The sequence below is a fragment of the Mus pahari genome, chromosome 9 (genome assembly GCF_900095145.1).
Source record: "Mus pahari chromosome 9, PAHARI_EIJ_v1.1, whole genome shotgun sequence".
NCBI classification, from domain to species: Eukaryota; Metazoa; Chordata; class Mammalia; order Rodentia; family Muridae; genus Mus; species Mus pahari.
Window position 1 is genome coordinate 6,413,334 of NC_034598.1, and position 16,794 is coordinate 6,430,127.

The following is a 16,794-nucleotide window of genomic DNA, read 5'->3' on the forward strand; positions in this document are numbered from 1 at the left end:
AAGAAGAAGAAGAAGAAGAAGAAGAAGAAGAAGAAGAAGAAGAAGAAGAAGAAGAAGAAGAAGAAGAAGAAGAAGAAGAAGAAGAAGAAAGACTGAAAGGCACTGGAACCCTACAGGACTAACTGCACATAAAGGAGGAGGACTGGTGCACATAAAGGGACGGGAGCAAAGATAATGTGACACACCTGGGTATGTACAGGCTGCCAGCTTAGCTGGGACACAAAGAACAAGAAAGGAGAGGTGAGCCAGGCATGGAGGCAGAGGCAGGTGGGTCTCTGCATGTCAGACAAACCTGGTCTACATAGTGAAGCCAGCCAGGACTACATAGAAACTCTGCCTCAAAAATATCAGGAAGAGAGAAAGAGAAGGAGGGAGGGAGAGAGGGAGGGAGGGAGAGAGGGAGAGAGGGAGGGAGGGAGGAGTGTCAGGTCAGACAAGGGCCATGATTTGCAGACCTCAGGAATTAGGAGTCTGGTATTTTCCAGCAGATAACACATGCCACTGATGGCACTGAAGCAGCAAAACATATACAATCCATAATGTGATTCTGGCAACTGAGGCCCAAAGTAATAAAGACATGAAACAAAGGCACGGGTGTGAAGGAGAAGGGGAGGGAGCAATGTAAGAAGTAGGATACGAATTCAAATGGAAAGGGGGATATGTACGAATTCTGGGTGTGTTACTTCAGTTGTTGTGTCACTGTGACCAAACCCCTGAGAAGAAGACCTTGAAGGAGTAATATTGAAGTATCAACCCTTGGTGGAATCTGGTAGAGCACAGCAGTTCCCATCACAACAGCCAGGAAACAGAGCCGCAGGAATGGAGGAAAGAGCAGGGGCCAACAATCACCCTCAAGGCCACACCCTCGAGACCTGCTTACTCCACAGGACCCACTGCCTTCACCACCTCCCACTAATGCCATGACATCTACCATGAATTGATCATTAATTAAATCAGAGCCCACATGATCTCTGGGAAAACTATCACACCATGTATATGTGACTTAAGGAACCCAAAATACTCTGTACTCTGAAAATCCAGGGAAGATGTGTGTCCGCAAGGGAACTGGTGTGTCTGGTGATGGGAGAAGGCTGCCTGGGCTGGCTAAAAGGCAAATTCACTTTAGTTGAGTATTGTGTGCATTTAAACCCAAATGGAACTGCCCAGAAATTGTAAACACTCATCTTAACTTTAGAAATAATGGCCCCAAGGAAGTAAATGGAGCCACGGGGTTTGTGAAAGACCTGGATAGGCAGAAAGGGCCAAGTACCTAGCTACAGAACTAGCCTCAAGAAACTGCAGCCTGGATTAACAGGATAAATTTAAAGATACAACTAATCATATCAAGAACTTAGAGCTGGCACTGTAAGCAGTGATAGAGTCTTTGCCTAGCATATATATATATACATATATATATATATATATATATATATATATATATATATATATATATAGTTATATATAACACACACACATCTCCCAGATTTCATCTCCAATATGGAAGTTGCAAACACAAAAGCCCAAAACACAATTTATTCTATGTACCTGAGTACACTGTAGCTGTCTTCAGACACACCAGAAGAGGGCATTGAGTCCCCATTATAAATGGTTTGAGCCACCATGTGGGTGCTGGGAATTGAACTCAGGACCTCTGGAAGAGCAGCCAGTGCTCTTAACCCACAATTGATTCTAAAAGTTATCTCAGAACTTGTTCTGACATAAGCCTGATACAACTTTAGTTGTGTTGACTTGGCAGTTAAAATAGAAGGAAAGGGAAGGAAATGACCATGACCAGACCATTTTTTTCTTTTACTGTGGTGACTCACTATGTACCCCTGGCTGACCTTGAACTTTCCTCCGGCTCTACCTCCCAAGCTCCCAGGATTCCAGGCGGACACTATCAGGCCCAGCCCCATGCTCATCCTTTATTTTCCAATTCTGTGAATGGCTTTTGTGCTCTGTTGACTTACTAGCCAGTGGTACAGATGAGTTACTGGCACAAGTAAGCCTTCTTAGCTTTTCTACCTCCAATGAAGTAGGAATCGTGTACTGCTATTATAGTGTTAGATGTATAGGAACATGAGCCAGGCCTCTCTATTATTATAATCGTCTCAACAAAGCAGTTATTACTTACTTCATTAAGACAGTGGCGTGGCTGGTCGTATTGGCAGCTCTCCTTGCCAACTAAACCTCCTGAGGATAAAGGCAGCAGGATTAACCTTGACTTCCAGAGCCAAAGACTTTGACAGTCTAAATCTCTAGTAATTTAGGTGTAACACAAAACTACATGGTTGTTCTAGGGCTTAGAAAACTAGCCCAAACCGGGCTAAGAAGCGGTTTTTCTCAGATCCTCTCTTCCCTTCCTGTCTCTCACTCACTTTCCATTGAGGCAAATTGTTCCAACCTGAATTCTCTCCCTTTAGTTCCCAGGTAGGTAATAATAATTAAAGCCCTTTTCCTCAAAGCTAGCCATAAAAGCTAAAATATGATCCTCCAATACCCCACTACACACTACCAGGTTCTGTGTAAGAGCTATCTGTAGAGGAATTCTTGGACCTATCTGGTTTGGTCCCTAACACTGCAACTGAAGAATAGAGAAGGCTCTGGCCAGACAGTCCCTGGAGTCCCCCCAGCCTGCTGCTGTCAGACTGCTGCTGTCAGTCGGCTGCTGTCAGCCGGCTGCTGTCAGACGGCTGCTGTCAGCCGGCTGCTGTCAGTCCGCTGCTGTCAGCCGGCTGCTGTCAGTCGGCTGCTGTCAGCCGGCTGCTGTCAGTCCGCTGCTGTCAGCCGGCTGCTGTCAGTCCGCTGCTGTCAGTCCGCTGCTGTCAGTCCGCTGCTGTCAGACCGCTGCTGTCAGACCGCTGCTGTCAGTCCGCTGCTGTCAGCCGGCTGCTGTCAGCCGGCTGCTGTCAGTCGGCTGCTGTCAGTCGGCTGCTGTCAGACTGCTGCTGTCAGTCGGCTGCTGTCAGTCTGCTGCTGTCAGCCTGCTAGCTACTGCACCCTTCTTCACTAGTATTTGTTGACCAACACAGTTGACTAAGCTTCATCAACCCTATATCTGAAAACGGACCAGTTAACTTTGGATGGCAATCTGAAAGCTTCCATGTCACATGCAACTAAAACCAAATAATTGTGCTTTTCTCTGGGTAATCTGTCTACTGCTAATTCAACTCAATGACGTTTGAGATGGAAGGTCTAGATTTATAGTAGATATCAATGTAAAGGTAAATGTGGAAACTTGGGGTTTGACACGAGCTGGCTTGAAGCTTCAGCTAAAACCCTATTATTCCTAAAGAGAGTAACGAGGTAATGCGACATGCTCCCACCTCTAAATGCTACTCAATTCCTGCTCAGTGGCAGAACTGTCTAAAGAACATACTTTTACCAAAAAGGGAAAGTCGTGAAACAGTAAAGCTTGTGGACAGAGAGCCTCTCTTTCCACATCGTTTTAACGGTTGAATTAAAAACTAAAATAAAAAACAAAACAAAACAAAACAAAACCCTAAAGTTAACTTGCATTTTAAATAGTCTGGAGGGAAGTATATTGTGTGGTGTTTCCCAGTCTTAAACACAGACCTCCTTTTTCAAGAAAGGCCATTAAAGAGCATACTTGGGGCCCAGAGAAATAGCTCAGTGGGTAAAAGCTGCTCAAGCCTGTGTGAGCGCCAGAGCCTGTGTAAAAGCTGAAAGCGAGGCCAAGCACCTCACATGGCCCTCTGACCTCCACAGACACACCGTGGCATGGCATGGGCACACCCTCACACACCAACTCTACATGTACACACATGTACACACACACATTCACAAGAAGAAAACAGCAGGTGAGATTAACACCCTCCCATGAGCCCCAAGACGACCATGGCACTGCATGAAGGGACAGAGAACTCTAGACTTAGCAGTTCCATTGTTTTCCAGGCTCCAGAAGTTGAGACAGATGTATGGGTTCTAGCAGAAACCAATGCTCCACTTAACTGTAGCACCCACTTTCTCTCCCAGAGAGCCCGACTGCCTTCCACTCAGGCAAAAGCATGAGCCTGGGAACAGGTCAAACTGAAACGGAAAAGACAGTAGCCTTCTAACTTCCTGGACTACTGACACCGCTGTCAGCAGCACATGGGCGCATGGCAGAGGCTGGCGTCCTCTGTATGCCTAGTGACTTTGCTGACCAATTTGGACTGCAGCTAGCATCCCCAGCCCAGAGCCTCAGTTTCACAGAGAAGCTGAGAGAAACCAGAGAGGCTGTCAGTCTTTCCCCATTCCCACCACCTGCTTCAATTCCCTTGGAATTTCAGACTTTTAGAACAGGATTGGGGATCTTTGTAGTACAAATGTTTCAGGGGAGAATCCCTCCTCTGGAATACTAATCTGTTTCAGCAGATCCTAAATGCCGAGAATAGCCGGCATTGTTTCTTCCTGCAAATAGTTCCAAACAGTAAGCATGGTGGTACATGGCGGTTCATATTTTTAATACCAGAACTCTGAGACAAAGACAGCCCGGCCTACACAGTGATTTTAAGCTAACCAAGACTTCAAAGTGAGATCGTCTCAAAAGAAGGAGAGGGGACAGGGAGATATACTGACAGGGGAGAACCAAACAGGTATGGAATTCACTTATACTTCAGTGGGAGTAAATCTCAATATTTACTAGTTTTTAAAGATTTATTTATTTATTTACTTTATGTGAGCCACCATGTGGTTGCTGGAATTGAACTCAGGACCTCTGGGAGAGCAGCCAGTGTTCTTAACTGCTGAACCATCTCTCTAGCCCCAGCATTTAAACTTAGCCCTTTATTACTAATAAATCTAGCCCTTTCATGAGATTTCTGAAATAGATCATATATTACATGAGAATTAACGTGGGCATTCTGGAGGCAGAGGCAGAGACCTTCCAGAGCTACACAGTGAGACCTTTCTCAAAAAATAAATGAACAAACAAGATACACTTAAGGAGAGAAACACCAAGGAAACCTCCTGCTAGCACTGCCAGGAAGCGCTGCCTTGCATGGTACACTCTAACCAGAATTTTGCATAAATGCCATTTTAAAAGTCAACTTCTCAGCTGGTCAGTGGTGGCGCACGCCTTTATTCCCAGCATTCAAGGCAGTAGCAAGGAGATCTCTGTAAGATTGAGGAGCCTGTTCTACAAAGTGAGTTCCAGGACAGCCAGGGCTACACAGAGAAACCCTGTCTCGAAAAAATAAAAACAAAAGGTGGATTTCTCTGTGGAAGTCTCTACATTTCAAAAATCTTTTGACAAGACCAGGATCAATAATTTCTGCTCAGCCTGGCCTTGAACTCATGGACGTTGTTTACTAGTTGCAAAGAAAAAAGAATTTTTTGGACAGGATCTCTTATAGACTATGGAGACCTCAAACTTGCTTCAAAGAGAAAAGTTGTATGACCTTGAGCTCCTGCATCTATCTGCCTCTCCTTCAGCATACTGAGACCGCAGGCACATGCCACCATGGCTTTATGGAGTGCTGGAATCTACAGGATGGAAGTACTACTCTACCGGCTGAGCGAAGTCCCTAGCTTTTCATGTTTAGCCCCAGAAGCATTGTATAGACATTAAATGATCAGATTTGCTGAAGTTACCTAGCCAGAGCAGTTTAAAACCTAATTCCTTAAGTCAGACAAACCCAAGACTGAATCTTGCTCACAGCTGAAATTCACGTGAGCCCAGATTTCCATGTCTGTAGAGGAAGCCTGTCTCATGGAACTGCCTAAAGATGGAAATAGTGTTCATGAAGGAAGGACTCAGCCTCAGAAGCATCAGAAACTGTGTGCGCATCTGTCCTGCTTGTGGCACAGAAAGCTTGCCTTCCTTCAGCTAAAATCTGCCCAACACAGCAACTTCAACAGTCACTTAAGGAACAGAAACTCCCCTTCAAGTATGATACATCATTATTCACATAGAAGAGTGGACAAAAATACTTAATGCAGAAGTTTTGGAATGCAACCTAAATGTCTAAGAGTGCATAGCTAAGCAATGGTGGCGCAAGCCTTTAATCCCAGCACTTGGGTGGCAGAGGCAGGCGGATTTCTGAGTTTGAGGTCAGCCTGGCCTACAGAGTGAGTTCCAGGACAGCCAGGACTACACAGAGAAACCCTGTCTCAGGAAAAAAAAGAAAAGAGAGAGAGAGTGCATAAAGTACACTACATTACAATGTATTCATTACATATACTCATTAAAGAGATGAGAAATCACTTAAAATGTCCAGGACTGCTGCAGCCCTTGAGCAGCATGTCTAAGCCCCGAGCTCCATCCCTAGCACTGAGGGAAGAAATGAATGAAAGAGAAGGGGGGCTGGGTGTGGTGGAGCACGCCTTTAATCCCAGCACTTGGGAGGCAGAGCTATACAGAGAAACCCTGTCTCGAAAAACCAAAAGAGAGAGAGAGAGAGAGAGAGAGAGAGAGAGAGAGAAAGGGATTTTTCTCCTCCACACATCTTAACCTTCCAATTTATAATTACAATCCTATTTATTTTATGTGTACACCAAAAATCTAAGCAATACACACTCTAAAAACAGAAACTAAAGGGGTTTTTACATGACTGTAATCCCATCAGCTGGGAAGCAGAAGCAAGTAGATCTCTGTGAATCTGAGGACAGCCTGTCCTACATATTGAGTTCTAAGCCAGCCAGAATTACATAGTGAGACCCTGCTGTAGTTTTAAAAGATTATTGCCCAGTATGGTGCAGAATGTTCTTATAATCCCACTGAGCCAAGAGGATCTTGAGTTCAAGGCCAGGCTGAGCAGAGAGAAACACAGAAATTGATTTTATTAAGTTTCCCAAAAGGCAGCAATGGCCCGATTTAGCAACGGGACTCACTCAGTCTCCAAGTCAAGCGATGAGCTCTATCTTTATTCTGTTCCTCACTAAGACACTTCATTTCCCTGACTTTCCATTTTCTCACCCAAACAGAGCTGACAACACCTGCCCTGCAGCATGAGATGAAATAATGGGGGAAATGCTATGCAGACGGTCCTAGACTTGACTTTTGCATAATCAGTCAGAGAGCATTTGACAAAAATGCAGAGTCTGCACCTTTTGCATTTTATTTCCACAAGGCAAAAAAAGTCAACCTAACAGAAGGTCCAACCCCTTATCTTCCTCTTACCATCCCACGTGGCTGCCTCCTATGCTGTCTAAATATAGTAGAGCGTGCAGAGAGACAACCGACTACCACTTTTAATGGGCTGCCTTTGGGACTCCCTGTGACCTTGGGATCCACTTTTCCATTTTGCCAATCTCCCGCTCTGAGCTGCGTTTGCATCTACCCAAACACACCTATCCTTCTGCAGCACGGCAGGCAGATAAGCACGCCACCGTGGCGGTCACAAAACAGGCTGTAAAAATGGTAATGCGGTGTTGTTGGTGCTGGAACGTTCAGTTTGTTTCCCACCACTAAGAGGAAAGTACTGTGGATTCTTGGCGCCCACTGTGCAGAAAGGAGGAGTCCAAAGCCTCAGGCAGGTACAACTCTGCAACTTGCTCGCCTTTAGGTTCCATACCAAAACTGGCAGAGGGAAGCCCCAAGCTGCAGGTTGCAAGTGAGACGGGTCAGACTCACAGCTCACACAAGAGGACGCACCAAGCTCCCATTTCCCACCCCGCATGCCCTCCTCCCCCCGGCCCGCAGCAACGTCCCACCTGTCTTGAAGGCCATGTTGTCATCGTCCTTGGCCTTGAAGGTGTCCAGCATGGACACGAAGAGTACCCCGTAGGCGTTCTGGATGCCAAACACCGACCCGTTGCACCACATGGCCGCCAGCATCACCAGCCAGCCCCAGCCGCCCTCGGGGGGAACGGGGGGCTCGGGGCCCGTTGACCTCGTCAGCTCCACCTCCACTTTCTCCGCGGCCACGTCGGAGACATCCGAGAGTCCCGGGACGGGCAGCGGAGCGTCATCCGAGGGCGCGGGCCCGGGCGGCTGCGCCTCGTTCGTCTCCCGCTCGGCGGCGGGCTCCTCCTGGGACGGCACCATGTCCCGAGGCGGCCCCGTCGGGCGCCGAGAACGCTCGCGGGCGCAAGGTCCGGGGGTGGCTCGCGGAGCCTGGGACAGCCCCGCGGACGGAGGAGGGAGGCCGAGGCGAGGACTCTGGAGCCGCGGGCGGGCGGGCGGGCTGGCGGGCGGGCGGGCGAGCGGCGCACACCGCAGACACCGCCTAAGGCGGTCAGAGGACTGGATACACCCGCTGCCCCTCGCGCCTGATTACGCCGGCCTTCAGCCGCCGCCTCTTAAAAGCGCCCCTCCCGCCCTCCCGCACCGCCTAGGGGCGTGGCCACCAGAGGGCCTTACACCCTGAGCCCACAGGTGATTGGGCATCGGTAAGCGGCGGCTCCGCCCCGTGGGGGGTGTCCCATGACCGCGCGCGCGCGCGCTTGAAGGCGCGCGGCCAAATTAGCTCCCTCCAGGAGTAATGTCACCTCCTCTTAGCATTAACCTTAGAAGTTCTGGGGAGCGTCTCCTACGTGTGAACTGCGAAGGTGATCGATCAGGTAATGCTTACCTTCACTGGAATAGAGTCACAAATGATAGTTTAAATTTCATATTTATTGTCCCTTTTGTGCTAGTTATAGAAGATTCCCTATACCACGTACCTACTTAAAAGGCACTCAGAGACCTTGTTTAATTACTCCAATTCCGTGAACATATAGTTTGTTTTGAATACTTGGCACATTGAAGATGCTCACATTGGAAGACAGACTGTGATTCTAAATTTTTCAGCTAACAAACATTTTTGACAGGCAGCTAGAAAGCAATACTTTTAAACTTCACAAGTTGTCCTCACACTAAATAAAGAACTAACACTTATATTCAACTCCTCTGGCCCCTGAAGCATCTTATTCTGATGTATCGTCTTAATTTCTCAGATATTTAGGTTACTCCAAACAAAATCAAAATATGCCAGTTACTTAGACACCACCAGTGTGGTGGGTTACACAATAACTGTGATTATCACATTTTTGCTTCTCTCTGTCCTAAACTATTAGGTAAAAACAGTTCAGAAATAGAAAGTAGGGTGCAATAGGGTTAAACACTGGGACATCAGCTAGGAGGCAGGAGCACACGCCTTTAATCCCAGCACTCAGGGAGCAGAGGCAGGCGGATCTCTGAGTTCTGGGCCAGCCTGGTCTACAGAGTGAGTTCCTGGACTGTCAAAGCTACACAGAGAAACCCTGTCTTGAAACCAACTATCCCCATCCCCCACCCTTCCCCCCCCCAAAAAGGATAGTATGTGAGAAAGTAAGTTTGAGCTGAGCTCCAGATTAGCCACATGGTTTTGTGGGCAAGGACAAACAAAGAACCTTCCAGCCAAAGAAAAAGAGACAAAACCAAAGACAGAGGGGGTTCCAGAGGAGTGTTCTGGGAATGTAGGTCAATGTGCGTGCTTTAGAGATTAAGTTAAAATAGCACAATAGCTTGGATATATAATACCCCTCAAATTCTTTTGGTGTCTTAGTCACTGTCTATTGCTGTGAAGAGACACCATGACCAAGGTAACTCTTTTTTTACAAAAAGCATTTAATTGGGAGCTTTCTTACAGTTTCAGAGATTTAGTTCATTATCATCAAGGTAGGGAGCTGTAATGGTTTGTATATGCTCGACCCAGGGAAAGGCACTACTAGAAGATGTGGCCGTGTTGGAGTAAGTGTGTCACTGTGGGTATGGGCATTAAAACCCTTATCCTAGCTGCCTGGAAGTCAGTATTCTACTAGCAGCCTTCAGATGAAGATGTAGAACTCTCAGCTCCTCCTGCACCATGCCTACCTGGATGCTGCCATGTTCCCACCTTGGTGATAATGGACTGAACCTCTGAACCTGTAAGCCAGCCCCAGTTAAATGCCATCCTTATAAGAGTTGCCTTGGTCATGGTGTCTGCTCATAGCAATAAAACCCTAACTAAGATGGTATCTCCTCATAGCAATGAAACCCAAACTCAGATTCAGGGGATTGGACACTTTCTGATGTATTTAGACAAAGTACTCGTATACAAATAAAATAAAATAGAAAATTAAAAATAAATTAATAAGTTGAATATACAAAGTTCTGAACTGCTCAATCTGTGGCTATGAGATTCCAGTTATGCTACATGTAAGTGTAATTTCTAGCTATGTCACATAATACAGTCTGGTTTAGTGCCGTCTTAATCACTACTTGAAGTCAAACAGCCAAATGTAGCCTTCAGCTAATTCAATGGCTATGTAGAAATTTCTAAAACATAATCTTTTTGAGATATACTCTACAAATCATAAACTCAGAATAGCACTATAATAACAATTATTTGGTAAGATTGTTCATGAACATCTGTAGCTTAATATAATTTACCCAGAGAGAGAGATGCACACACAAACACACCACCTAAAACCCTTATAGTGAACAAGTTGGCTTAAAACACATGCATGAAGACCATGGGTGATGGTGTGCATTTGTTGTTGTTGTTTTTTGTTTTGTTTTGTTTTGTTTTGTTTGTTTTTCGAGACAGGGTTTCTCTGTGTAGCCCTGGCTGTCCTGGAACTCACTCTGTAGACCAGGCTGGCCTCAAACTCAGAAATCCACCTGCCTCTGCCTCCCGAGTGCTGGGATTAAAGGCGTGCGCCACCACTTTTGATCCCAGAACTTTGGAAGAAAAGGAAGACAGATCTCTGTGAATTCAAGGCTAGCCTGGTCTATATAGTGAGTTCCAGGACAGTGACAACTAGAGCTATGTAGAAAGACCCTATCTTAAAATGTATTAATTATTAATTAATTAATTAAAGTACACATAGGGCTGGAGCTATAGATTATTTGAATAACTGTTGGAGATCACCTGCCTAGTGTGTGAAGCCCAATATTTAATCCCCAGCTCCATAAGACAAAAATTCTTGAAAAATCAGAACCAGTGCACAGAATGGCTGTATGTGCTCTGCTTGTGTGAAGTCCTGGGTTCAAGCAACACAAAACTTTAAAAAGCTGGGGATATAGTCTATTGCTTAGAATACATGAGGCCCTAGGTTCAACCCTCACATTGGGGGAAAAAAAGTTTCATCATTCAGAAAAAGAGAAAAATGAGGAAACACAGAGTTCTTAAACAATCGTTTGCACAAATGATAAATGTGGTATTTTGTGCAAAAAAAAAAAATCTTTACTTCAGAAAGAAGACTAAATTAACTCTGATTTCTACTTTCTTGACCTCTTTCCAGAGTCCCCTCAGCCTGCCCATCTTCTAGCATCCCTCCCTCCCTCAGCTTCTCAAAGTCCAAGCCCCTCCTTCATACCCCTCTCTGCTGCCTTTCCCGAACACAATCCTGTAGTTCCTGGCTCTAGAAGACCGGGCGCTTAACCAACCCTTCGTTCTGCATTCCAGAAGCTGGTCCCCCAGTGAGTTCTTCTCTCGTGGACCATCATGCTCTGCTACAGCATCAGCTCATCCTCATCCTGTACATCCTCAGACCCTACTCCACCCTGAAAGCTCACTTCTCATTTCAGGCCCTGTATAGAAAACGTCTCCAAGCCCTCCTGAAGACCCTGTTTCTAAGTCGACCCCATGCTATGGTTTGGAGGTGTCTCCCAAAGTTTTTTTTTGTTTTCAACACCATCCTTTATTCAAGAGCACAGAGAGGACCTTCAAGAAGTGATTAGATCATAATGGCTGAGCCTTAACCGGTGGGCTAGTGCCGGTTGTTGGGGAGGGTTCCTGATAACAGGATGACTCATACTCCTCCCCCCCCCCCCCGCCGTCTCTTAGGTGATGCAAGAATGAACACATACTATCTTGTGCTTCTGTCCTCTGACAAGGGATGTAATAGCAAAAAGATTCACACTAGATGCTGGCTCCTCACTCTTGGTTTTCTTAGATTCAAATCTATAAATAAATTTTTGTTCTTTACACCTAAATATACTTTTAGAGCAGTATAAAAGCATTAGGTTTCCTTCCTTTTTCTCTTTTTCTAAACAATGAATCTTTTTTTTCCAATGTGAGGGTTGAAAGTAGGGCCTCACATATCTAAGCTTTTAAAAAGCCTTTCTTTTTATTTTGAAGCAGGGTCTTGGTAAGTGTCTTGATCATTTTTCTATTGCTGTGAAGAGATGCCATGATCACTGAGACAGATCTTATAAATGAAAATATTGAACTTGAGCTGGCTTACAGTTTTAGAGGTTTAGGCCATTGCCATCAATGGAATGCTTTATGGAATATTCTTAATGGTTTTCAACATGGTTTTTGTTTTTGTTTTTTTGTGACAGGATCACACTGTGTAGTCCTGGCTGGCCTGGAACTCACTACGTAGAGCAGGGTGGCCTTGAGCCATAGAGATCTGCCTGCCTCTGCCTTCCAAGTGCTGTAACCAAAGGTGTATACTACACAGAGCAGATGCATTTTTTTTATAGTTACAAAGGTGATCCAATCTTGTTATAGCAGATAATATAAAAAGCAATAAAGGTAAACTGTTTATTACAGAACCATTCCAGCATCTTCATTTAATCTTTTTTTTAATTATGTATTCATGAGAAATACATCAGCCATTTTATAAATAACCTAGTAATGTACACCTCCTATAAAACAGTATAGTATTGACTCTTGGTTCCAAATTATAATTGCTGTGTTCAGATGAATGGGAGAAATATGAAGATGCCTGATGTGTTGAGATCGTGGCTCAGTTTGTGAATAGTTTTCCTATCAAGCATAAAACCCTGGCTCAATCCCCAGCACAGCACAGAGAATCTAATGGTGAAAACGCTTGTGATCCCTGCACTTGGAATGTAGAGTTCAAGTCATCCTCAGGTACACCAGAAGTTCAAGGTCAGCCAGGACACATGAGACCCTGTTGATGGTGGGAGCTGTAAAGTTGAGGATGCTTTAACTGAGCATGGTAGTAATCTGCAGTCCCAGAAGTTGAAGGCAGAGGTAAAGGGATCAAATGTGGGAGAGCAGGGAGAAGGCCAGGGACTGTGCGCTCGCACCACCTCTTACTCAGCAAGCAGGCTGGGCCCTCTGAGGCGGCAGCCTCCGCGTGTCGCCGCCCCTCCCCTCCTCCTCCCGCCCCCGCCCCACCCCCCGCCGGGCCGATGCCACTGTGGGGTTTGATGCTAGTCGGGCACGTCCAGGGCAGTTTTTGATTCCCTGTGACTCGAATTGCAACAATCCCTCCGTGCCCCATCCCTGCTCCAGCCCCAGGATGCAGAATGTGATCAACACGGTGAAGGGAAAGGCTCTGGATCTGGACATGGCCGAGTACCTGACCCGGGTCTTCAAGGAATCAACATTTAAGGAAACGGGTGTTATCACCCCAGAAGAGTTTGTGGCAGCTGGAGATCACTTAGTCCACCACTGTCCAACATGGCAATGGGCTACAGGGGAAGAATTGAAAGTGAAGGCACATTTACCAACAGAGAAACAGTTTTTGGTAACCAAAAATGATAGATACTACAAACGGTGTAAACAGATGGAGTATTCGGATGAATTGGAAGCTATCGTTGAAGATGATGGTGATGGGGGATGGGTAGATACATATCACAACACAGGTATTACAGGAATTTCTGAAGCAGTTAAGGAGATTACACTGGAAAGCAAGGACAGTATAAAACTCCAAAATTGGCTGGGCGCCTTTAATCCCAGCACTCGGGAGGCAGAGGCAGGTGGATTTCTGAGTTCGAGTCCAGCCTGGTCTACAAAGTGAGTTCCAGGACAGCCAGGGCTATACAGAGAAACCCTATCTCGAAAAAAAACAAAAAAACAAAAAAAACAAAAAACTCCAAGATTGCTCAGCACTATGTGATGAAGAAGACGAGGACGATGAAGGGGAGGCTGCAGACATGGAAGATTATGAAGAGAGTGTTGGAAACAGATGAGACTACCCTAGACACAAGGAAAATAGTGAAAGCCTGTAAAGCTAAGGCTGACGCTAGAGGTAAAGATGCTATTCTGCAAACAAGAACTTATGACCTGTACATCACTTACTTATGACAAACATTACCAGACACCACGGCTATGGTTGCTCGGCTATGATGAACCGTGGCAGCCTTTAACAGTTGAGCACATGTATGAAGACATCAGTCGAGATCATGTGAAGAAAACAGTGATCATTGAGAACCATCCTCATCTCCCACCACCTCCTATGTGTTCGGTTCGCCCATGCAGGCATGCTGAAATGATGAAGAAAATTATTGAGACAGTTGCAGAAGGCGGGGGAGAGCTTGGCGTTCATTTGTTCAAGCTGTCACTCCAACAACAGAATATGACGACACAGGACACTTCACAATGTAGTGGGGAGGATGGAGAGTCTATCCTAACCACTGCTTCTGATTTTAAAGAAATAATACGTAGATGTGACCATTGACCATATCTACCAGTAAGAATAATTTCTCTAATAATGGAGCTTATATGTTTATGCATTAAATAAAAACTGTTCTACTACCAGCCTTATTTGTTTAAAAAAAAAAAAAAGAGTTCGAAGATCAGCTCCAAAAAAAATGAATGCTGAGGGTGGCCAAGGGCAGTTGAAACAATTTATTAACTAGGAACTTCTAGTGAAGATGGCTGCAGGCCATCTTCAAAGGTCCTTGTTCTCAAATCTCTAATCAGGAAACACAGCTACCTACCAATTACCACCTAATATGAACCCTCTGGGCACTATAAACCCAAAAGGCTACTGCATTTCCTTCCAGTCTTTTTATCTGTGCATACTTTCTTTTTATTTACTTCTTATTTTCCAAATGGGGTCTCATGGTCTCATGAGATCAAGTGGCCTCAAACCCAAGATGTTGCTGAGGATGACCTTGACTGCTTTCCCGGCCTCCTGCCTGCCAAGAGTTGAGAATGACTGTGAGAATGCACTGCCATGCTCAGCTTTCTGTGCGTTTTAAAACAAAAGCCGGATCCTACTTTTACAGACTCAATTGTGTGCCCACACACCACAAATTCACATGTTAAAAATCATTCCCTAGGACCTTAGACTGTCAAAGTATTTGAAGGGAAGGCCTTTAAAGAGGTAAGTTTAAATGAGGTTCTTGAGGTAGGCCATAATACAGTAAGACTGATTGATGTCTGTATAAATAGAAGTAATTAGGGCATACAGAGACAGACCAGGGAGCAGGTCGATGTCTACAAACCTCCAACTTGGCCTTTCAACCTCCAGAACTCTGAGAAGATATGTTTCTAGTATTCGAACCACTCAGTCTGTGGTATTTTGTTACAGCAGCTCCAACAAGCTAATACTCACCTGTAAAGTCTGGTTTCCACTGCCAGCCTGACTGGTTTCAGAGCCAGTTAAGAGACACATCCCGGAATGACCATGAGAGTGTCTCCAGAGTGGACAGACTAAGGAGGGAAGATGTTGCCTTTGCTACCCCACCTAAGCTCCAGGAACGGACCCTGGCTACCAACCCCGACCCAGAGAATATTGGATCCAAGGATAAAAAACACAGGCACACACAGTTCAATTTCAACTTGCCTTTTTGGCACAATTGTTGGGCACTACTTATCTCCCGCCTGGAGAAGCATGTGCTTATCAACACTCTTAGCTCCACACCTCTCCACCTGCCTTCAACTGTAGTTGCTCAGTCACATCTAGTCCCTGCTAAGCATCTCCAACCTCCTGCCCATAGGAGTGGCCTGTGGCCTCTCCATCAGAGATCTCGCATGGCTGGTCACCTTTTCTCCTCAGAAGCATGGTGAACTCCCCCCCCCCCTCTCTCTCTCTCTCTCTCTCTCTCTCTCTCTCTCTCTCTCTCTCGTCTCTCTCGTCTCTCTCGCCTGCCAGAACCCAGAAGTCCTGTCTATTTCTTCCACCCAGCAACTTGCCCATGACTTCTTTACTGATAGATCAAGAACCAATTGGGGTACAGGACCTTAGCATCAGAACCACCCTACAGGAAGCTGGCTGTGGGCAGCACCATCTCATGAGCTGGCACCTCTGACTGAATAAACAGCATTAGAGGAGAAAACAATCTAAGTGTACTTTTCTTCTAGGCCAGTCACGGTACGAGGAGTAGGACATACTCCTACAACTCGTTCTCTGCCGTGCCTTCCACTCTATGACGGACCACACAGATCAAATGCTCTCAAACTGTGAGCCAGACGAACCTCTCTGCTGCCCTTAAATTGCTTCTTGTTAGACATAACAAGTAGAAAGTGACTAAGCCCGGCAGTGGTGGCGCACGCCTTTAGTCCCAGCACTTGGGAGGCAGAGGCAGGTGGATTTCTGAGTTCAAGGCCAGCCTGGTCTACAGAGTGAGTTCCAGGACAGCCAGGGCTACACAGAGAAACCCTGTCTCAAAAAAAAAAATCCTCTCTCTGCAAGTGTGTGTGGGACAGACAGACAGACAGATGGGGGCCATGTAGAGGTAAGAGAACAACTTTTTGGAGTGAGTTCTCACTGTCCACCTTATTCAGCAGCAGCACCTCTCTGGCTTCTGCCACTTTGCTACGTATTCCAAGCTGGCTGGCCTGTGAACTTATGGGTAATTCTGAGTGCTGGGATCACAGACCTGTGCATCAGCTTCTGGTTTCTTATGCAGGTTCTGGGGATCCGAATGTGGGTTGTCAGGCTTGCACAGACCCACTTCACTCAGCAAACCATCTGTCCCTAACTCTTCTGAAGAAGTCTTTAAAACGTTAGTACAGAGTTGTTTATTTTGAGGAATGGCACAAGCACATGCCATGGTGTGCGTGTGCCGGTCGCAGAACAGCTGAGGGGCTTGGTTCTTTGCGTCATATGCGGCTGGGGGTTCAAACTCAGACCATCGGGTTTGGCAGCAAATGTCTTTTCTCGCTGAGCTATCTTGCCTCTCTACTCTCCAAATTACCT

The 16,794-nt window shown here is 45.9% G+C and overlaps 1 protein-coding gene and 1 pseudogene across 2 annotated transcripts in view; one reads left to right on the plus strand and one right to left on the minus strand.

The window, feature by feature from the left end:
* The window catches only part of Slc16a10 (solute carrier family 16 member 10), a 97,017-nt gene extending 88,806 nt beyond the window's left edge, over positions 1–8,211 (minus strand). The window contains exon 1 of the mRNA XM_021205195.2: positions 7,657–8,211. Within this exon, the coding sequence (XP_021060854.1) occupies positions 7,657–7,990 (334 nt within the window). The 5' untranslated portion in view covers positions 7,991–8,211. The remainder of the gene's footprint in view (positions 1–7,656) is intronic.
* A 4,953-nt stretch (positions 8,212–13,164) lies between these two features.
* On the plus strand, positions 13,165–14,325 carry LOC110326721 (annotated as a pseudogene). Its single transcript, XR_002380792.1, has 2 exons — positions 13,165–13,566; positions 13,733–14,325. The product of XR_002380792.1 is annotated as a ubiquitin-like-conjugating enzyme ATG3 (transcript).
* Positions 14,326–16,794: the final 2,469 nt, after the last annotated feature.